Source organism: Rhinoderma darwinii, chromosome 2 (genome assembly GCF_050947455.1).
Source record: "Rhinoderma darwinii isolate aRhiDar2 chromosome 2, aRhiDar2.hap1, whole genome shotgun sequence".
NCBI classification, from domain to species: domain Eukaryota; kingdom Metazoa; phylum Chordata; class Amphibia; order Anura; family Rhinodermatidae; genus Rhinoderma; species Rhinoderma darwinii.
In genome coordinates this window covers 214580829-214604971 of record NC_134688.1, presented here as the reverse complement: position 1 = coordinate 214604971, position 24143 = coordinate 214580829, and the positions used below count along the sequence as shown (strand labels likewise).

The window sequence follows — 24143 nt, the reverse complement described above, 5'->3', positions numbered from 1 at the left end:
GCCGGAGGCTGCAGAAAGTTTGAAAACCTCCCTGGATTATTTTCACATCATGAGTACTGTAATATTGTTAAGAACGGCTAAATAGGTTTAAAGGGAATGTGTCGCTAGAAAAACATTATTTTTTTTTTTTTGTTAAACATTTAGTGTATAGGTGATTAGACATTGTTCTAATTTTTTTATTTTTTTCACGAGTCAGGAAATATTATAAATTAGATTCTAATTTATAATATTTCCCAGCGCTGGTCACTAGATGGAGCAATTCCCAAAATTGCAGCATTGCATGTGGTAAAGCAACCACATTGCTTTATGCTGCAAAATTTGAGAAAACTCACTCGCTCTAGTGAGCTCTCAGAATCCCCCCTCCTTTATCCTGGCTAGTGCCGGGAGAAACGAGGGGATTGAACGGTCAAACCTCCTACACTGTGTGTCGCCATTTTTTGAGCTAACACACAGTGTAGTAGGTTAACATACAGTAGTAAACACACAGTAAAACACGTACATACACAGACCTAACTTAACTGCTCCTGCCGCCGCCGCTCCCTCCGGTCAGTCCGCTCCGTCTGCTACCTCCGCTCCAAGTGCACAAGTCCGGAAGCCGTGACCGGAAGTAGTAATCTTACTGTCCGGCCACGACTTCCGGTCCACAAGAAAATGGTGCCGGACGTCGCACAGTTCTATTTGGACTGTGTGGGAGCGGCGCATGCGCTGTTCCCACACAGACGGCGTACAGCATAGTGGATGGAACGGGCCCCGTTCGCATTCACTATGGGACTGTATGTGCCGTATTCCATGTCTGTATGTGTCGTTAATCGACACATACAGAGATGGAAAAAAAAATGGCAGCCCCCATAGTGAAGAAAAAGTGAAAAACTAAAAAAAAGTAAAACACAAACACACAAATAAATTAAAAAATGTTTAATAAAACACTAAAAGCAAATTGGTCTAAAAAAATTTTTTTTCGTGACACTGTTCCTTTAACAAAGATTTGCATTTTATATGTATTCACTTTAACCAGAGGACAGGGAATAATGATAACACATATCTACATTTTCGCCTGCACAGTTCACATGGCAGACTCACCTGAATGTGTCTAATCTAATTAAACTCCATTAAATATGGTTATTTGGTTGATCGAGTAAGTGTGCACCGTGCACGTAGCGGCAGTGTGTGCACAGGCCAAGACTTTGGAGAGGACAGGGCAGGGTCCCTTTAAATTCGAAGCCAGAAACCCAGTGCCGCAAGGCAGCAATGATAACACTGAACACTGCCACCCTCATTAATAAATTAAATGATAATTTATAAAAAATATATATATATTTTTTTATATTTACTCCTGTTGACTATTTCAAACAATAAAGTGTGACAAATAGGCAAAAAAGGCAGGATTTAGTAGAAATACTTTTTCATGGCATTTTTTTTTTAATTAAACCTATACATCTGTTAAGGCAAACTTCTAATCCGCTAATCATATGGCAGCAACTCAATGCATAAAAGCATACAAAAATGAGTAAGAAGTTATTTAGAACCATATTGTGCATCGTATTATGGGCTGCTTAGTTCCCTTAGAGGCAAACCTCCAAAATACGCATCCGATGGACCTTGCTGTAATTTATTTTTAATTTGCCTGTTTTTATACGCTGGTAATGTTGGCCCCATTAAAATTATTACCTTATTCAGGATCCGTTTCACGCAGATCCCAAATATGTGCATGAGGCTGGTAGGCAGGAGGAGGAGTACTGGAAGATTTATACTTTTTTCTATACATTCATTTCTATTTGTGGCTTCAAAAAAACTGCATAAAAAAAATACCCAGTGTTGAATCCATACCCTGAAGAATTAAGGGCGTTCTGAGGGCAAAGGGGAGTTCTACTAATAATTACATTCTTGTGGATTAACACTGTAAGATTATAGGTTGGACTTGATGGATTTGTGTCTTTTTTTTCAACCTTTATCAGTTGTGTAATTTAGAACGAAATATTTTTATATTTGGGGAAAAAATGATCTAAACTAAATTTATTGCTGAAGTGTTTTTCTATGCCCTCAAACTTTTAGTAATAAAAGTACATGCAGCTGCAAGTTTTATAATATCATTGGAAGCTTGTAAAAAGATTAGTTTATTGGAACTAATCCTGTTGTCTTTCTTTCTGATTCCCCCTGATTGTTCTAATACAGGTGGATAATATATAATAAAATATATAATTCTCTATTTTTTTCACCCAAGCAGTTTATTAGAGAAGGCATTCAATAACTCTAGGGGCACAATGAGAGCATAATTATTACAATTTTTCTTGTAAAATGGGGAGACAGACACAGCCCACTAAATGTATGAAGGTGTCCCAGATATAAGTGGACTTTGTGGAAACGGAACGGAGTAGTGGAGACATGCCATTGCTATGCCACTACGTTAGTTTCTGATCATAGATACTCACATTATGAAGTGCTCCTGTAATAATTAGAGCTCAAGCTCAAGGCGATCATGGCTGTGAGTGTTATGTAAGTGTGAGGCTTGGAGTTTCCCTTTACGATTATAATGTGCATGATCAAGGAGGTAGACCAACAAATGAAAGGTCGTAACAGTCCTATGTCTTATAGAGCACCTGCTATTACCATATTCCATACCATGGACCATGGGGTCCCCTGCTTTTGTTTGTTGTATGTGTGTGCGTAATTTAAAAAAGCATCTTATGAAAAAAAAAAAAAAATCTTTTGCCTTGTAGAACATAAAGGCTGTGTACACCTTTGAAAGGAATAAATCAATGTTTTATGTATTTTTAAACAACTTCTAAATTGTAAAAAAAAAATTTACGTTTTAAGATACAGCTTCTATGTATCCTGTATACATAGAAGCTGTATCGTTTTGTCAAAGGTTGGCTAAAGTACTCTTCCTGCGTGTCTCTGACACACAGGATCCAGCTAATATTGATCACATCTAAGTTCTGAACTACAGGAGTTGTGATCGTTATTAGCAGGATCCTGCGTGTCCAGAGACATACAGGACCAACTTTTTAGCGGAGCTGTCAGTTCAGCTGAACTAACTGAATCGGCTTTGACAGAACGGTATAGATTCTATGTATACAGGAAACATAGATGATGTATCTTAAAAAGTAAAACATTTTTTAAATAAGTCAATTTAAGAAGTGTTTGAAAATATATAAAGCATTGATTTATTTAAAAAAAAAATATTTTCAAAGGTGTGCATATCCTTTTAATTTGTTTCTGTATTTCATAGGATACAATTTGCAATCATCATGTGTTTACCACACAGGTGCATGGGATATTACAAGAGGCTTTTCTGTAAATGTAACGTGCCATTCACGAATGTGATCATCACGTAACCAGGAAAAAATGTCACCTTCTTGAAGTTAATAAGCAAAGTTCCCATTTAGTGACTACAAGCCGAAATCCTGGAATCTTTGAGGAATTGGTACAAAAACAACGGCATAGCAGCCAGTCTGCAGAACTGCTGCTCCTATTGACTTGAAAAGCAGCAGAGCTGCAGTTCTGCAAAACGCCCGCTATGCAGTATTTGGGGTCAACTGCTTCTGGCTCCAACTACTGCATACCGTTCAAAACATCCGGCACAGCTGATCGGTGCAGTGTCCAAGTGTCGAACCCGCACCAATCATATACTGATGACCTATCTAGTGGATAGGTCAATATTTCTCTGGCCGTGGACAACCCGTTTAAGGACTCGAATCTCTCATGAAGCAAATACAATACAATATTGTGACATAATGGCAAAACCATTGACAGGCTGCAATTCACATCACAACCACTGGGTAGCCACACACACACAGACATGCATAGCATAGACATCTTGTGACGGGGGAACGCAAAATTATGTTGTTTTTTTTAAAGCTTATCTCGTGCCACACATCTTCGTATATGTTCAGATATGAGGAAAGGTAAGAAAGGACACATCTGTAAGCTCCACACACAACGCAATATCTACAAAGGATTAAGTTATTGTGCTTTGTTACTTTCACAGAGCCCACAACCTGGAGTGTTTGGGGGAGTGGGAGCCCCAGGCCCTTTTAACTGGTTTTTCATTAAGCCAATCGTACTGAAAAAGCAACCAGAAAGGTTTTCTAACATATGTACTTGTTGAGGAAAAACTCACTGCTCTTTGTTACTTATCCCGGTAGGATCTATACATCACTTTAAAGAAAACTGGTTGGATCCATAGGAATCGCCTAGCATTTTTTTTTCATGACCTTAGTCCTTTATTCATTGGGATCTCTTCTTTTATTAGTTTTATTTTAGTTTTACATCAGCATGGAAGTGCATACGTCTGGATCTATTTTGTGTGCCAATCCACTGATTTCTGCCTCAAAAATGGGCTTAAAGATTCTCTTCCTTTATAAATGATTAATATTTCCTCCTGGGATATCTAAATTTGCATTTAAATGGATGTCTTAAATAGACTATTTTACTTCTATTCACCAAAATAGAATGATGAAGGATGAAGTATGTTCATTCTGACTTAAAAAAAGAATCCCTTTTCCAAGAGAGAAATTGAGGCACACTTTTATTCTCATCTCCTAATGTTTGCATTGACAGCTTCACAGAGTTGTTTTTTTTTGGGCTTGTATGTTGTTTATATGTGGTGAGGAAATTGTATAATGACATACCTGTTCAATATGTTTGAATTAGAGATGTGCAAACGCTCCTGTCTTTTGGTTCTTATTTATCAGCTGTTTTAAATTTTTTACGCTGTTCTGATTTGGTTTTCTTTTGGTTTTGCCTGTATTGTTTTTGTAAAATGTGAAGGGCATTTAAAAAAAAGACATAATAAACGGTACATTAGGCCCTCCATACCTATTTCAGGTAAATACTGTTTTAGTGCCACCAATACTGTGCTCCAAAGAGTTATCGTGCCACCAATACTGGGCCCTAGGAATACTCTGGGCCCCAGATAGAATACTGTGCCCCCAGAGATATACTGTGCTGCCGTATTGGACCCCAGAGATATATTGTGCAAATCGGACCCAAGACCAGACTCTAGACCAGAACACAAAATGTTTTCCGACCCCAGACAACTAAAAAAAACAAAAAATAAAATTGACTATACCGCTGCTTTTATTTCTGCTCCCCGTTGCAGCTTGCTTCATATCCGGTTGCTTCTGCCCACAACGTCCTGATGCAGTCGTGTCAAGACTATGTGTGCAGTCGCATTCGGAAGTGAAGATGACCTGTCCCCGGGAGTGTGGAGTGGTAAGTAAACAACTTTCCCCAAAAGTTGAACAGCCAAAGGCCGGTTTGTCCTTCTCTTAATGCTGCAGTTTGGAGTAACACCTATTCGGTTCCAGTGGTCGGCTCCTACCAAATCTGCATCGCTCATCTCTAGTTTAAATGCAGGATAATTTATGGAAAATGATGGCTTCTCCGAGACTAGGATAATGTTGCCTAGACATTGGAAAGTTAGGCTGCATTCAGATGACTATAATACGGCTCTTTGTGGTAGCTGAATTTTTATTTTACAAAAATTAGATTAGTTCCGGTCATGTGTAATCTGGAAACCATTTCCTGCAAAAAAGCTTTGTCGGTTTTCCTGTTTACCCATGAATGGATCTGATTTTAGTGGGGAGAGGGAAATAAGTTGATGCCGGACACGTGTATCGCCAACTTTAGTCTTTATTTTTCCCTATATTATCTTGTATTCTCCATGGTCCTAATGTATGACTCTTGCAGGAGGGAAAAGAAAAGACAACTAGTGGATAATACGCATTGTCACGTATTGAATCCTAATCATCCCGCACGTCTATGTTTAAAGATTGTCCTCCTAGCGTTAAAATTAACTGGTTTAGGACCAGGCCATTTTGAGCCTTCAGGACCCGACACCACAATTTTATTTGTTGGGTGTGATTTGTGCCCCTTTTTTTGATGAATAATGTATGGGTTTTTTTCACCGTTTCTGTAGACATCATTTTTGCTTTTTTAGAATTTTTTTGTCTTATAGTTTGAAAATAATAGTAAAAAAAAAGTGCGTTTTTACTTTATAGCTAATTGTTTCTGGTAATAATATAATGTTACCGTAGAGTTTTTTTTATTTGTGATTGTTACTGTCTGCTGTAAGTATTGATATATTACATGTCTATTTTAGGGCAATGGGGTCAGGGCTAGCGTTATGACAATCCTTGACAGGGGAACAGGTTTTTTTTGAGTGTGTATTTTAGGTGTATTTTTTTTTATTTATTTTTTGCTTTTATTTTACTTTTATTTTTATTATTATGGTCTATCCCTCAAAAGTGAGAAAAAGACGTTTGGGGACCTTATTTCAGTTTTTGTTTTTTTGTTACTCTATTTTTCCACTAACTGGGGCAGCAGTCCTGTTTTAGTAACTAGTGTCACTGATAGGGCTATGCTGGTTCTAGTTAGACCCAGCAACAGCCTCCCACTAACTGCATCTCATCGATCATGTGGCCATTCAATCACTCGGACAGCCAGCTAAAGCCTTTACCGTAGATATATGGGCTTTAAGGACAGCGACTTGCCGCTGTTTATATACAGAGGGCCGTCGTCCATCGGTTATAGGTATATGTACCCTCAGTATTGCAATACAAGGGAAAGTATGCTCAACATTTGGAAAATATTTTTATGTACGTTTATGACAATTCTGAATTTTGTCATCTACATTTTTTCTGTTGGAGTATACTGGATGCATATAAGAACAAAGATTTTCCCCCATTACAGATTAAAGAGACTGTCCAGTAGTGAGCCTAACATTTTTCTGTAAGGGCTTATTCAGACGAACGTGATATACGTCCGAGCAACACGCGTGATTTTCACGCGTCTCACACGGACCTATATTAGTCTATGGGGTTGTGCAGATAGTCCGTGATTTTTGCGCAGCGTGAGTCCGCTGCGTAAAAGTCACGACATGTCCGTTCTTTGTGCGTATTTCGCGCATCACGCACCCATTGAAGTCAATGGGTGCTTGAAAATCACGCATGGCACACGGAAGCACTTGGGACGCGCGTGATTCGCGCAACAGCAGTGAAAAGTATGAATAAAAACAGAAAAGCACCACGTGCTTTTCTGCATACAAACATACAAACAGTGTCATAATGATGGCGGCTGCGCGAAAAGCACGCAACCACGCACCATATGCTGATGACACACGGAGCTGTTAAGTGTCTTTTGAGCGCACAAAACGCATACGCTCATGTGAATCCGGCCTAAGTCTGTGTTATGCCTGTGGTCGCTGAACGCGACATTCCCATCTTACTGGACCTGACCAGTCCCGCGTCCTGAGTCCAGTGTCCCTGACGAGTCCCGAGTCCAGTGTCCCTGACGAGTCCCGAGTCCAGTGTCCCTGACGAGTCCCGAGTCCAGTGTCCCTGACGAGTCCCGAGTCCAGTGTCCCTGACCAGTCCCGAGTCCAGTGTCCCTGACCAGTCCCGAGTCCAGTGTCCCTGACCAGTCCCGAGTCCAGTGTCCCTGACCAGTCCCGAGTCCAGTGTCCCTGACCAGTCCCGAGTCCAGTGTCCCTGACCAGTCCCGAGTCCAGTGTCCCTGACCAGTCCCGAGTCCAGTGTCCCTGACCAGTCCCGAGTCCAGTGTCCCTGACCAGTCCCGAGTCCAGTGTCCCTGACCAGTCCCGAGTCCAGTGTCCCTGACCAGTCCCGAGTCCAGTGTCCCTGACCAGTCCCGAGTCCAGTGTCCCTGACCAGTCCCGAGTCCAGTGTCCCTGACCAGTCCCGAGTCCAGTGTCCCTGACCAGTCCCGAGTCCAGTGTCCCTGATCAGTCCCGAGTCCAGTGTCCCTGACCAGTCCCGAGTCCAGTGTCCCTGACCAGTCCCGAGTCCAGTGTCCCTGACCATTCCCGAGTCCAGTGTCCCTGACCATTCCCGAGTCCAGTGTCCCTGACCATTCCCGAGTCCAGTGTCCCTGACCATTCCCGAGTCCAGTGTCCCTGACCAGTCCCGAGTCCAGTGTCCCTGACCAGTCCCGAGTCCAGTGTCCCTGACCAGTCCCGAGTCCAGTGTCCCTGACCAGTCCCGCGTCCAGTGTCCCTGACCAGTCCCGCGTCCAGTGTCCCTGACCAGTCCCGCGTCCAGTGTCCCTGACCAGTCCCGCGTCCAGTGTCCCTGACCAGTCCCGCGTCCAGTGTCCCTGACCAGTCCCGCGTCCAGTGTCCCTGACCAGTCCCGCGTCCAGTGTCCCTGACCAGTCCCGCGTCCAGTGTCCCTGACCAGTCCCGCGTCCAGTGTCCCTGACCAGTCCCGCGTCCAGTGTCCCTGACCAGTCCCGCGTCCAGTGTCCCTGACCAGTCCCGCGTCCAGTGTCCCTGACCAGTCCCGCGTCCAGTGTCCCTGACCAGTCCCGCGTCCAGTGTCCCTGACCAGTCCCGCGTCCTGCGTCCCTGACCAGTCCCGCTTTTTTCTTTCCGCGTTTTTGGGCAGCGGCAGTTGACTCTAATGCAAGAACCGCAAAACACTCAAATGAGAGCCCCAGGTTTTTTTCTGCCTCATTTATTTCAATGGGGGATCAGAGGCGGAAACTACGGCAAGAAAGAACAACCACTTTTTTTAACCACGAGCATCCGAAAGCCGCCTGGAAAAATAAATGCCTGTGTCTTCTATTGAAAACGGAGGCGATTTGGTCTGGTTTTTTTGTACCGATTCTGATGCGGTTTTCGCATAGAAATCCGAACCTAAAAACTCTAGTTGAACTGACCCTTAGATTTTCTTAACCTTTCTGTAAGGGGACTTGCTTAGAGCTGCTGTTGATGTTTTCATTAAAAACTAGTCCCCAGTCTTTTTTTAAAGGGACAACCCATTTCAGAAAGGAGCAGCCGCATAGATTAGCTGATGGGTGCAGCTTCTGGCAAATATCTAATTTTTCTAGGGTAAACAGTGGCAGCTCTGACTTTTCTTTGGAGGGGAAATGTATTAAATGGAGGCCATTCCAATGACACCATGTATTTCAACGGTGGTTTAAGTTTGCCAGAATAGATGGGGGACCCCCCCTTTATGACGTCCATATTTCCTTAGTAGAACAGGGGTTCTCTTCATGAGACAATTCCTAAAGATATATTCAGCACCTTTCATAGCTGAATATAGCTGTTGTTTATATAAGGGATGCTGTTATAACATGCCAGTTACTTTTTTATGGTTCTTAATCCAAAAATTTGGAATGAATAATCATGTCATTTTGATGGTGCTTCATTGCTGTGTGTTTAAATAAGCCACATTTATATTTACTCGATTTTTATTTTTTTTCCAATATAATTGCTGTATTGTGGACTGCCATGGATCACAGAAGGGCAGCGTTTTTCTGTTTGACAAATGGCCATTATAATTAATGATTTGTCTCCAGAATGTACTTTTTATTTCTGCATTAAATGTTTAGTATTGTACAGTTAATGCAATCATACAATGAAATAACATCAAGTTTTGACCCCTGGCAATAATATGAATACAGTTTCTCCAGAACATCCTGTCGTCTCTTTGACGACTTAGGCTTTTTGTTACTATGTGCATGATTTCTGTAATTGTATCTATCCATCTTGTTGCTATCTTATTTATTCCCTTTAACTCTTCAATGTACAATTGCTTTTTCTCATAAACTGGATTATTGAAGGACATAACTTGATTTGTAATTTATTTATAATAAAGGTCCAAATGAGAAGAAGATGATGAGTATTGCATAATGCCATAAAAGCCTATTGTGTGGTTAGTTCACACCAATCTAGAAAGACCTGATAACATAAAACAGCCTGCACTCTGATACAAAGCAATTTTTTATACAAGGGGAATGATTCGAAATGCACTTTAAAATTATTACTTTTATTCATCCTTCTATTTACAATTACATTTTGGAAGGGATATATTCTGTATAAAGAAAAGTTCACATATCCAACTCCCTTAATTACCTTTCTAAATGTGATTCATACTTCTCCTTTGCTAGTAGCTCCTTCCCTTCCTAATGGCTGTGACATTCGGGGGAAAGGAGAAGGAGGAGACCAGCTTAGCAGGTATTCAAGAAATAACACTTCTCTCTACGATTATACAGCTGAAAAGTTTGTCCTTATACATCTGTGCTTCTGTTTATAGCCCCCTGTGACAAGCTATTATTTGATTATGACTCAAGTGCCGTTTTTCTTACCATAGTGAACATAATTCTTTAGTTTAAGTTGATATGTCACCACATGGGGCACTATAAAATAAAGGCCTCTTTTAAATGCTTTAAAAATAAATAACAAAAAATAAGAAATTTATGCCTAGTAGGGCTATCACATCTCTGCCAGAACCATCTCAGGTGGTCTTCTCTCTCTACTTCCTTGCATTGCATAGGGGGCCTTCTCGAAGGCCGTGGCCTCAGTGAAGGGATCTCAGTTGAAAGGGTTATTTGGTTTAGAAAATCCATTTTCATATACCCTATTTAGCTAATTCTGAGTTAATAGCGGGTGTCTCTATTCAAGACTTTAATCTGTTAGCCATTTTCTTGCTGTGGATTATTTGACATGTTTATTCATTACAAGAACAGTTCTTTAATTTCAGTGGAAATTGTGTAATGCTTCATTTCCCCTGCTGGAGCACTGTATGGAATATGTACACTTGCTGTATGGTTCCCTCACAGTAATCAGTTTGTTGTCTGGTGTTCTATCTAACAAAAAAAGATTATCCAAAGCGGACAACCCTTCTAAATGACGTCTGTTAGGCTTTGTTTTTACCACTATCCGTTATAGATGGCATCGGATAACTCACTACTGCTCTGACCGTTTACATGCGTTAAGCTGGCCATACGCTAGCGATATTAGTCAACGACAAATATAGACTGCGTTGGTCACCCCCACCCCCTTCAAAACACGAAAGATTGGGTCAGTTGCCGACTAAAGAGTAATATCATTCAAAAATGTTATTGTGGTTGCTGCTTGAGTTTGTTTAGTTTGAGAATTCTGCCATAGCAAATGACAGATGGGTGCCAATATGTATGCGCCACTGTTGTCATTACCTCATAAATATTCACTTGTTCCGCCTATTCACAGAACTATGCAGAGACCTCTGCAGAAAATCTAACCCAATCGCTCAGCAGTCCAAAATGGCCAGCCTAATGGGGTTGTCTCATCAAGACAAATGTTTAGGAATTTTTCCATTTTCTCTGTGCTAGTTACCTTTCCCATTTTTGATAAATAAAAACAAATGGAAGAGCGGATCTGTGGGTGTTAGGGCATGAAGGCAGCCCGTGTACTTCAGTACATGAGGCAGTTAGATGGCATTATTTCTTGATTTCATCTGGTTTATTTCTGAAAACTGAAATTTCCGTTTTTTGCAAGGTTATTTTTCTTTTCTTTTTACTGTGATTAAAATACAATTACTGTAAATGTATTTATAAGATTGACATTTCCTAGTAACATATCATTCACCTATTTCCAAATTTGTTACTTGTTGAAATTGTCCGTTATGCAGTATTGAGAAAACGGCAGCATTTTTAAGATGTTTGCTTCAAACCCACCTGCAAAATGCAGATGAGTTTCTTTAAAAGTTTGTCTGAAGAGGCACAATGTCCTACACAAAATTAGCACGCAGCTAGACGTTTTATATTTAGAATGCACAACATTTCACACTCACAAGCCTTTTTATAAGGTGAAAAACACATCAGTTACTGGTACCAAAGTCAAAGATTTAATGAGCATGCCCATAATAGCTGGTAATATTACTGTCTGCTCTGTGTCATAACCCCAATCAAGTAAAGATGGGGCAACAATAGGTTAACGCCGTTCACACCAGTCCCTATATCTTAGTAGGCATGGTAGATTTGAAGAAGGTTATCGAAGCAGAGCTGTGATTTCTACTTATTTTTAGTTTAGTGACAAGACATAATTATTGTGAGATTGATCATTCCCTGGAAGTATTGAAGCAAACAAATTGTTCAGCGGCCGGCGCGGGATGAGCACAGCTCCTAATGGGAGCAGTGGATAGGTCATCCTGACCATAATTTGGCTTGATGAAGCATCCACATGGGCATGGTGTTAATGTGCTATTGATATTCAGCCAGCCAATTTCCCTGCGCAGACCAGGGCTGTGACTCGTTAGAGCAAAGCCGGGCATCACAGAAGCAAATGATGAGGAAAATTGAAGTAATGTTGTATTATAAATTTATGATTTCATCTGCCATGACCTGAGAGATGTTCAGTGATGGGGCTTATGATTAGACCCGTCAGACACAGAAGCAACACATTTTATCTTGGTTAGGCTTGTGAGATGGTGCCCAAATAGAAAAGTCATCATTGGGCGGCTGAAGAAAATGTTTTGTCTTTGGGAAAAAGAGGAGGTTTAAGGAAATGTTTATATTATACTATACAGAGCGCTGCTGCATAAAACACACTTTACTGCGTTTGGAAGAATGCTTTTCAATTTACATTTTTATTAAGTATATTTACTTGAATATTTTCTGATAACGTTTGATATAAAATGAACAAAATGTATATGGACTCTTAACCCCTTCCCCCTGCTGGCATTCTGGGCCCTAATGTCCAAGCCATTTTTTAGATTTTTCCATTGTCACATTCGAAGAGCTGTAACTTTTTTATTTTTGCGTCGGCATAGCTGTATAAGGTCTTGTTTTTTGCGGGACGACTTGCAGTTTTTATTGGTACCATTTGAGAGTAGATGCGACTTTTTGATCACTTTCTATCACATTTTTTTTAAGTCAGGATTAACAGAAAACAGCAATTTTTCCATTGTTTTTTATTTTATTTTTTACGGCGTTCACAGTGCGGGTTAAATAATGTAACAGCTTTATAGTCGGGGTCGTTACGGACGCGGCGATACCAAATATGTGTAACTTTTTTGCTTTATTGTAGTTTTTTTTAATAGTAAAGCAGTTTGTAAGGGGAAAAGCTGGGTTTTTCATTTTTTTTTTTCACTTTTTTTTTTTATTAACTTTATTAAACTTTTTTTTCTTTTTTACTAGTCCCACTAGGGGACTTCACTATCCTCCGATCGCTATTATAATACACTGCAATACTTTTGTATTGCAGTGTATTACTGCCTGTCCGTTTAAAACGGACAGGCATCTGCTAGGTCATGCCTGCGGCATGATCTAGCAGGCATTCGCTGCAGGCAGACCTGGGGGTCTTTATTAGACCCCCGGCTGCCATAGAAGACACAGACACTCGGCGATTTTATCGCCGGGTGTCAGTGAGATGAGAGGGAGCTCCCTCCCTCTCTCCAAAACCATTCAGATGCGGTGCACGCTATTGTGCACCGCATCTGAAGGGTTAAACAGGTGAGATCGATACTAATATCGATCTCACCCGGCAGAGCAGGGACGCCCCCAGCCCTCAGCTGCTTCTGGCAGCTGAGAGCAGGGAGATTTCACGGCTCCCTGCTCTGTTTACTTTATTCTACAGCAGCGACGTAGTTTGTCGGCGCTCTAGAATAAAGCCCACTAATGACCGCCGTAAAAAGACGTATCGGCGGTCATTAAGGGGTTAAATGGACATCAAATTTGGATAGTGAGAAATTGTTACGGTGCGCTCACACGCCACATAAAAATATGCTGCGAAAACTACAATGTATGCCTATGAGAAAAACATTCCGCAGCGCAGACAGATTTCTCTACTTCTTTCTTTGCAGAATATTTTTCCCATAGGCATACATTGTAGTTTTCCGCAGCGTATTTTTATACAATGCAAGTATGCCACGTGTGAGCGTAACCTTACTGTTTTCCACCCTTATTGCAGTGTAACTTATAACTGTAATTGACTGATTTTTTTTTTTTTAAACTGAATACGGTTTTTCATTATTATCTCCCTCATTATATGTGCATCAGTTACGTGATGATCATTTTCATAATGCTGATTTAGTTATTTTACATTTATAATTATTCTTTGCTGTAATGTAAATTTGCTCTCCATTCATTGATTTTATAGGGAGCTTGTGTTGACTTTGTGCGTACAGACAGCCTAAAATCTAAATAAGCAGAGGTGCAATGTAAAGCAGTGGGGAGAGACAGAGAGCAGCAGACTGTGATTGGCAGGAGGTGGACTTCAGACTACTTCAGACTCCCAATAGGCTCAGTCTCAGATAACCGCTCTTCTCTAATAATTGAAATTATTTTCGTTTTATGTCAGTGTAGATCTGTATCTCTCCATGGTAACAGACTACAAACAATCCCTGTGGAATATGATCCTGTATTCATACTCCCTTCCTACCTTTTGCTAACATACATTTGGTAGGACTTACTGATGACCGCTCTGAAGACATTTGTCAGGCCCCCTAGTTGCCATACCAAACCCATCACCACCGATGGATTAACAAAGGGAACCCCCTTCCTTTTTTTTTTTTGCCTTAAGGTGCTGCAGTCGCTATTGGCCTCAGAATCGAATAGGTTAAATGGCTAGGATCGGAGTAATCTCGGACATTACCGCCAACTCCCACTAGTGATGAAGCAGGCAAAGCTCTTGTGTCCTTGCCTTAACTGCATCGTACATGTATGGCACTGTGTGTAGAGTACTTTCTGCCTGTTCTGTAAATGTGTGGCACAGTTCTTGAAAGTCTTCAGTAAAGTTAATATACAAATACATTTTTGAAAAGTAAATAAAGCAACTTTGCAAATAGTCTTGATTTGAAAAACTCCTACTGTTTTGTAACTACGGCTCTAATACAGACCTATGCGTCTGCATGGTTACAGACTGCAGATAAACCTTGTGTTGTAGTCTGATCCTGCACTTTTATCTCTCTTCTTGCTAATCTAAAGAAAGCAGAGCGGGCAGATGGAAGGGAGTAAAGGCCCTTTTACACCGGCCGATAAGCGGCCGGTTCAGCGAGCGCCGATCAATGAGACATCGTTTTCTCGTTCATCTGCTGATCGTTCCCCTGTTCACACAGGGCAAGTATCGGAATGCCCGTCTGCACGATAATCGCCCAGTGTAAAACCCCCTTAACACAACTGCAGGATCAGACACAGGTTTTGTTTGGAGACGCAGTTTTGCAAAGTCTCTGTATACATAAAACTGGAGATATGAATTAACTATTTTCATAGTTGCATCTTTAATTATCATTATTATTATTAGATGCATTGGAGCAATAAAATAAAAAAGGTTGGGAAAGTGTACATGTATATCTGATCGTGTATTAATCTATTAGAAGAAGTCAACCTTTCTGTATTTGGTATGTTACTTAATGGTTTCCATAAACACTTCAGCCAAGATATACTTTATATTTGTGGGTTTTGGTGTATACATGAATGTGTGTGTATATATATATATATATATATATATATATATATATATGATTACTGCAGCATGTTTTATATGAGCATGTGTTGTTTTCATTTTAGCGATTTACTTTCTGACATACAGAAAACAGTAACATATGTTAAGTCTAGTAGCGTTAAGACACAGTCCTGACACCAATATGTCAAATGGGAAATTATCTCTTAAAATAATGTAGTGAAAAATCTTCTATTCCAGGATGGAAGGTGCTTAAAGCTGAAGTAGCTTGTATGTTTTCTATTTTAAGAACATCTGTCTAGGAAGAGGAGCTTCCATTTACTTTGACTTTGAATTTCTTCCCCATGTGGCAAGGGAGTGCTGGCTTCACCTCTAGTACTGGTGCCAGTCTGGATATAAAATCCTGTTTGCCTGATATGTAAAACATTGACTTTAAATGTCAGAAGTGGTGAGTTGTTTTTTTGTACAGTCAACAAAGGATTTTCTTTCTTAAACCAGCATTTCACCTATTGAACTTTACTTATCCCTCACTGGCCGCTGCTATAAAAAGTTCATTACCGTTATCCCCTCTCCTAAACTCCTCCTCTGAATGTAAATAACGGTCTGTAAACATTTTGTGCCTTTTATCGTAATAATCCGGTGTCCCTTTGTGCGCACACACCAAAATAAGACATCAATGCACAAGCGCAGGATTTTGTGTGCTGGGGGAAGGCGAGGAGCTGTAAATCAAAAGTAAGGACGTGGGTAAACTCGGAAAGACTTGAGGAATGAAGATGTGACTCTTTTCAAACGAAGATTTGACTCTTTCATGCTCATTTGCATACGGTGTGGGAACACTAGAAAACCGAATACTAAAGCTACAGAGCCGACTAAGAAGACAATTATAAGTTATATAGAAATAAATTTTCACCCACTACCAGCAGGTATTGCTGGTTTAATAGGTGAAAAGCTGGTGACAGGTTCCCTTTGAAGAGGCTCTGTCACCACATTATAAGTGCCCTATCTCCAGGAGATCGGCGCTATAATGCAGATGACAGCAGTGCTTTTTATTTAATAAAACTATCTATTTTCACCACTTTATTAGCGATTTTAGATTTATGCTAATGAGTTGCTTAATGCCCAAGTGGGCGTATTTTTACTTTAGACCAAGTGGGCGTTGTACAGAGGAGTATATGACGCTGACCAATCAGCATCATGCACTCCTCTCCATTCATTTAGCTAAGGTTTCAGTTTGCCTTTCCGTTGAAGGGTTACCCGACGGAAACCTCAGATGGAACCCTCAACGGAAGGGTAACGCTGATGTGAACAGGGCCTAACTAAAAGAAAGATAATTACCAAACTTTGGCTACAGCTGTACCTTTTGATCTACCAAGACATGGCAATTTTAACTGGTTCCCGACTGGTGGCTGTGTTTTTACGGCCAGCGGTCAGGGTCCTTAAAACCCACGCCATAGACTTTTTACAGCGCAGGTCTTAACTTCCTGCCCGAGCGATCGGGCAGCTGAATGTCGGGTCTCCGGCTGTCAGTGACTGCCGGGGACCCTGAGGAGAAGATAGAAGCAGCTATCGCTGCTTCTGTCTTCTCTGATCTCTTTTACACATTTCTCAATGAACGCTGTGTATAGCAATAGAGGCAGCGGCCACGCCGCTGTCTCTATTGGTACCTGTGTTCATGTGACTGGTCACATGATCGCCGGGTGCCGTTAGTGGCACACTGCTGCTTAGTCTAACTAGACCCAGCACAGCCCTATTAGTGACAATCGTCACTATGAGAGGGCTGATTTAACAGCGCTGATGCACAGCAGCCCCAGTTACAGTGGAAAAAGATGGTGTAAAAGAAAGAAAAAATATCTATAAAGTTCCCCAAAGGTCTTTTTTGACCCACCCCAAAAACAACGTTCCCCCCGCCAATCATTGTCGTAACGCTAGCGCTGACCCAATTACCCTAATATAGACATGTAATATATTAAAATTTACGTTAGACAATGACGATCACGAATAAAAGGTCTATTTTAGGTTAAAACAATGTTATTACCAAAAAAAAAAATAGCTGAAATGTAAAAAGCTTATTTTTTTACTATTATTTTCAAACTTTAAGAATAAAAATTCTAAAATAGCAAAAAGGATGTGTATAAAAATGATAAAAAAAAAGAAACCTGCATTGTCTATGGAAAAAAACATCGCAAAAATCACGTCGCTAGCCCAACAAATAAAAAAGTTATAGCCATTTAACTACCGCGTTCTAAAAATGGCTAAACGTTTTTTGGGTCCTGAAGGCTCAAAATAGCCCGGTCCTGAACTGGTTAATGTTTTGGGTGGAAGCCCTGTTTGATATATCGTTCCCAATTAAATGTTATTTCCTCCAAAGTACCGCAAGGCATCATGCCTTCAGCCTTATACATATCTTTGGGTCTAAATACATCAATTTCAAGCACTTCAATGTTATCATTTTGTTTTGTTATTTCATAAAGTGTATCGCGTTTCACAATCTAGCACTGATATGTTAACTATGGTACTTTTGGCTCCCGGGATAAAGCATTACTAGTACCTTTATCTCAAGCCGTCAATAGCTGTAATGCAAAGTACATTCATTCTAAGCTTTCCAAATGTCACCGCAAACCTGTGTTGTGTTTAGCTTGAGCGCTTGGCATTTACTCTTCCAACTTAAAGGTGTGGACATTCATCTGGCTCAGGGTGCCAAAGTGCATTTAATTACCCTGCGTGAAAAGTCAGACACTTCTTTGGATTCAATACAAGGAAATTAACCCTTTCTAGTATCTGTGCAGCGGCTAACAACTTAGCAAGACATTCTTTTGTTGTGTCACATTAGGAGATGTGGTCCTTGGCCTAAGATATAGATTTAGAGAAGGAATGATACCTGTGCAATAGCGATATTTTATCTCAGACAAACAGGCAGATGGAAATCAGAGTTCTCAGCGAAAAGTCTCTCTGATTCATTTGCTGAAATTGTGGATATTTAGTCCCTTAGATGGATGTTGGACAATATTGACACAACTCCTTATGTGTATCTTTTCTCAGTGCTGACATTTGTGAACCATATAAGACCTCCAGAGCCATATGTTTCTGTTTCAGTGTTGACAATGATCATAGACGTTGGGTTAACCCCTTCGCGCAACTTGGCATACATGCACGTCCAGGTGAGCAGTATCTTTGCGCACCTGGGAGTGCATTTACGTCCGCACATTAACAGTTAACCGCCGCCCGGTGCTATCGCCGCATTTAAGGGGTTTACAGCAGATCGGCAGCCCCCACATGCAACTTTGGGGGCGGCCGATGGTTGTCATGGCAACCTGGGGCAGACTATGACGGAGGCTGGTCCTCATAGGCTTCCTGTCAGAGTGACTGCCACGTCACAATGACCGTTAGAACACATTGCACTACGTAGGTAGTGTAATGTATTCTAGCAGCGATCAGAGCTGCAAGTCTTTAAGCTCCTTAGTGGGACTAAAAAAAAGGTAATAAAAAGGTTTTATAAAAGTGTAAAAATAAAACTTATAAGTGACATAAACAAGAACTGCTTTTTTTCCTATAAGTCTTTTGTTTTAGGAAAAAAATTTAAACTGTAAAAAAAAGTACACATATTTGGTATCACCACATCTGTAACGACCCAAACTATAAAACTATAATAATAATTTTCCTACACAGTCAACATCGCAAAAAAACTAAGTAAAAAACAATGCCAGAATCACTATTTTTTTGGACACCACCCATCTCAAAATATAGAATAAAAAGTCGCATGGACCCCACAATAGTACCAATAAAAACTACAACCGTCCCGCAAAAAACAAGCCCTTACACAGCTTTTTGATTAAAAAATAGAAAAGCTCTGGCTCTCAGAGTATGGCGATGCAAAATGTGCAGAGTGTTGCAAAAGCGGATAAGATCTGGCACCATTTATCAGTGCGACACTGGCCACATATCTATGAATTATTATTTACTTACCGCATTATTATACCCTCGTATTATGCCCTGATGTACTCCGCACAGCTTACATATGCCCCCATATTATAAACTGAAATACCAGCAAAACCCCAAACAGAACTACTACCAAGCTAAATCTGCGCTCCAAAAGCAAAATTACACTCCCTTTCTTCTGAGCCCTACAGTGTGCCCACACAGCAGTTTACATTCACATATATGGCATCGCCATACCCGGGAGAACCCACTTAGCATTTTATGAGATATTTGTCTTCAGTGGCACAAACTGGGCACAACATATTGTGCACTAAACTGGCATATCAGTGGAAAATGGTAATTTTCACTCTGCACCATCCGCTGTGCATTAAGCACTTCACGCATTACGACTCAATAGCAAGTCAAGGTGCGGGATGTGATGTATTCAGCGGGCTCACATGCTAAGCCCGTGCCATACACTGCTTGTGTCAGCTGTGTTCCACAGCTGATACGGACAGGAACAGCGATCACGCTGTTACAGGAGCCTATAAAAATTACAATATTAGTATTGTACACATTAAAGTACACATTAGTATTGCAGTGTATTGTACCAGCGATCTAATGATCGCTGGTTCAAGTCCCCTATGGGGACTAATAAAATGTGTAAAAAAAATTAAATGTAAATAAAGTTATTAGTAAAAAAAAAATAAAAAAAATATTTAAAGTCCAAAAAAAAAACTTTTCCCATTTTTTTTTCTCCAATGTAATGTAAAAAATACACAAAATTGGTATCGCTGCGTCCGTAAAAGTCCGAACTATAACAGTATACTATTATTTAACGCGCACGGTGAACGCCGTAAAAAATAAAGAATTTAAACCGCCAAAATCGCTGTTTTTTGGTCACCTCAAAAAATTGTGTGTACCAAGCAATGGTACAGATAAAAACTACAGCTCCTCATCTTTTTTTTTTTGAACAAATAGTTTTTACTTTAAAGTAGTAAAATATAAAAAAAAAAATTGGTGTAATCGTATTGAGTCGCAGAAAAAACTTTAAGTTGCCGTTTTTACTGCATGGTGAAAGCCGTAAAAACAAAAGCTGAAAAACCATGGAGGAATTGCATTTTTTTCCAATTTTAGCCTGAAAAGAATGTTATTTTCAGTTTCCCAGTACATTAAATGATACTTTAAATAGTGTCAATTGAAACTACACACCTCCCGCAAGAAATAAGCCCTCACAAAACTCTATTGACATTAAAAAAAAAAAGTTATGGCTCTTGGAAAGCGGGGAGGGAAAAGGAAAAAGAAATCGCAAAAAATATATCCGTCCGGAAAGGGTTAATTAATTTCTTAATAAAAAACATTTATGACCACATGTGGGTTATTGCCGTACTCAGGAGAAATTGCTTTACAAATGTTGGGGTGCTTTTTACTCCTTTATCCTTTGTGAAAATGAAAAAATGCAACATTTTAGTAGAAATAATGTTGATATTCATTTTCGCGGCCTAATTCTAATAAATTCTGCAAAAGACCTGTGCGGTCTAAATGCTCACTATACCGCTAGATTGTTTTCTTAAGTGGTGTGGTTTCCCAAAGGAGGTCACTTTTGGGGGGTTTCGACTGTTTCTCAGAGGCTTTGCAAATGGCACCCGAAAACCATTTCAGCTAAATTTGAGGTCCAAAAGCCAAATAGAGCTCCTTCCCTTCTAAACCGTGCTGTGGGTCCAAATAGCAGTTTATTACCTCATATGGGGTATTGCTGTAATCAGGGGAAATTGCTTTACAAATGTTGGGTTGTTTTTTCTCCTTTATTCCTAGTAAAAATTTAAAATATCTACGTTGTTTCGGAAAAAAAGTAGATTTTCATCTTCACAAACGAATTCCAATGAATTCAGCAAAAAACTGTGGGGTCAAAATGCTAACTATACCCCTAGATAAATTCCTTGAGGGGTGTCGTTTCCTAAATGGGGTCACTTTTGGGGGATTTCCACTCTTTTAGCTCCACAAGACCTCTTCAAACCTGAGATGGTGCCTAAAATATATAAGAAAAAAAAAAAAGGAGGCCCCAAAATCCACCAGGTGCTCCTTTGCTTCAGAGGCCTGTGTATCAGTCCAGTAGCACACTAGGGACCCATGTGGGATATTTCTAAAAATTGCAGAATCTGGGCAATAAATATTAAGTTGCGTTTCTCTGGTAAAACCTTCTGTTTTACAGAATTTTTTTTATTACAAATTAATTTTGGCAAAAAAAATTTAATTTGTAAATTTCCCCTCTACATTGCTTTAATTCTTGTGAAACACCTAAAGGATTAAAACACTTTCTGAAGGCTGTTTTGAATACTTTGAGGGGTGAAGTTTTCAAAATGGGGTTATTTATGTGGATTTTCTAATATATAAGGCCCTCAAAGCCACTTCAGAACTGAACTGGTCCCTGAAAAAATAGCCTTTTGAAATTTTTGGGAAAATGTGAGAAACTGCTGCGAAAGTTCTAAGCCTTGTAACGTCCTAGAAAAATAAAAGGACGTTCAAACATAAAGTAGACATATGGGACATGTGAAATAGTGACTATTTTATGTGGTATTACTATCTGTTTTGCAACCAGGTACATTTAAATTTAGAAAAATTCAAATTTTTTGCACATTTTCTCAAAATTTTGGTGTTTTTCACAAATAATTATTGGATTCATCGACCACATTTTTCACTAATATAAAGTACAATGTGTCACGAGAAAACAATCTCAGAATCACTTGGATAGGTAAAAACATTCCGACGTTATTACCACATAAAGTGACACATGTCAGATTTGAAATAATCGGCTTCGTCCTCCAGGCCAAAACAGGCTGCCTCCTGAAGGGGTTAAAATAAGTCCAAGCAGCAGAATCTTCATGTGCATTTCACTATGCTCTGGGGTTTACATACTACAAAGGAAAACTCATTATTTCAGAAATTATACATAAACGAAAAAGAAAAAGTGTATATGGCACAGTTTAAAAATAACACCTATAAACAACAAACACCTGTTCCTTTAGAGTTGTTCTCAGGAAAACAAAGTTAACAGTACATGACTAATCAAAGCCTGCAAAAGGAAAAAAGACAAAGTACAATGAAGCAAAGCTTTTTTAGTTCACATGAAATTATCGCTCTTTGATCTATTATGTTCTGCTGTTGGGAGCAACTTTGTATGGAAGCTTTTTACTTTTAGACCAAAGTCCCAGCGTTCAGCGCAAACCTCTTAAAGTGTACCTGTTGCTGAAGTGTACTTTTTTTTTTTTTTTTTTCATGGGTACATTTTTGAAAAAATAAACAAAATAAGGCTATATTCACACTTGGAAGATTTGTTGCAGAAATTATTGCTAATTGTCCCATTCATCTAAATGGAGCTTGCAGAAATTCATGTACATGCTGCCGAAACAACCCCATCCAGATATATGGAACTGATTTTCAGTCTCTGAAATTTCTGCAACAAGTCTGCCACATGTGAATATACCCTAAGAGATAACAATTCTTAGGTTCGAACTGCATATTTTGGAGCGAATACCGCTCGGATTATGCTCCTAAGTACATTTGAAATATGCCTGCAAACGCTCTAGTTCATACGAGGCATATTTTCAAATTTTTTAATTCAAAAGCATATTTTATAAAAAAGTAACATGTCACTTTCTTGATACATTTTATAAGCTGATTGTTCCAATTTCCCATTGATAGGTAAAAGAAACTCTTAGAAAATATGCCTCCAAATACGCTTCAAAAACGCTTGCAAAAATCAGATTGAGAGGCTACGTTCTATTGATATCAGCCCAGTATTTTCAGTCTGAACCTATGCCAGGTGAACATGGTCTTATGAAACACCCCTTGTACATTCCATAAACCACTGTGAGGATCAATGTTCAGATAAAAAATTTCGGTTTGGGATACATAAAGTAAAGCCATGTTGTTTGCAAGGGGTAGTCTACAAGATCAGCAGCGTTCGTTATTTATTATCCTATGCATTTCTTCCAATTTTCTGATGTTCATTTTTTTTTAATTTTGTCATTTTTTTTTTATTCATGTTTTGCTTGGAAAATTGCTATTTACCAATCTCGTGCTTGACTTTTTGCCTTTTTTGTTTTGTAGGTTATCCAAATTTTGTTGCGACATATGGTCGAGGATACCCTGGATTTGCACCAAGCTACAGTTATCAATTTCCAGGTAGTCATTTGTTTTTCCTATTTACATTCTAGTATGCATTCATTTCTAACTGTGACTATATTATAATGTATGTTTATCGGAAAAAAAAATAGAATTAAAACATATTAACTATGGTAATCATTTTGGAAAATACCTCAAAAATTCTAAAATGTAGCTTTTATACTTTGTAACTTCCCTTCATATATTTCATTGATTTGAGTATATATAACAAGCAGCAATATCACCTGGATATAATAGCACACTGTGTTACATGATAGTAGGTAGGTTTTTGGACCTGCTGCTTCAGAACCCCAGCATTCACGTTGCTGCTTTGTCAGAACTGGTTTCCATAAATGGTCCAGATATTTTAGGCTTTGATAAATGATTGTGTCTATCTGAGGTGCTCTCCAGCAAAATGACATGTTAGACTACAGTGACGACATGACACTTTTGGATTTCTAGTTGCACCATAGTCTAGATTGTGAGTGGCCTCAAAATGACATGCTATTCATGCAATGGAGCTTTATGTTGGCACTCAAGCGCTTCTGCGTAGGGTAAATATAAAGTCTAGTCTACTAACGACAAAATAGCCCAAATAAAATCATCCAATTTCTAAAAAATACAGGTTAATGAGGAATTTATCAGGCAAATAATTATAATCAAACAAGTGGAATATATCAATTTATTTTCTGTCTTTTTCATATGTATTCTTCTGGGTTCAGAGACCCGGTTATAAGTTTCACATGTGTCATGGCGTTAAAAATTTTGGATGTATCATCAATTAATTCAAAGGATTTTTTTATTTTCCGCTGTGACCTGAAAGCTACTTAAGTCTTTAGATTTGTAACTTCTGGAAGTGAGCTCCTGAAATTGAAGTTCT

General features: G+C 39.5%; 1 protein-coding gene across 5 annotated transcripts in view; it reads left to right on the top strand.

Moving 5' to 3' along the window:
• MSI2 (musashi RNA binding protein 2) overlaps window positions 1-24143 on the top strand; it is a 628067-nt gene that overhangs the window by 458449 nt on the left and 145475 nt on the right. For all 5 annotated transcript variants that reach the window (XM_075852821.1, XM_075852823.1, XM_075852820.1 and 2 more), the window contains exon 10: window positions 23210-23284. In XM_075852821.1, the coding sequence (XP_075708936.1) occupies window positions 23210-23284 (75 nt within the window). The remainder of the gene's footprint in view (window positions 1-23209; window positions 23285-24143) is intronic.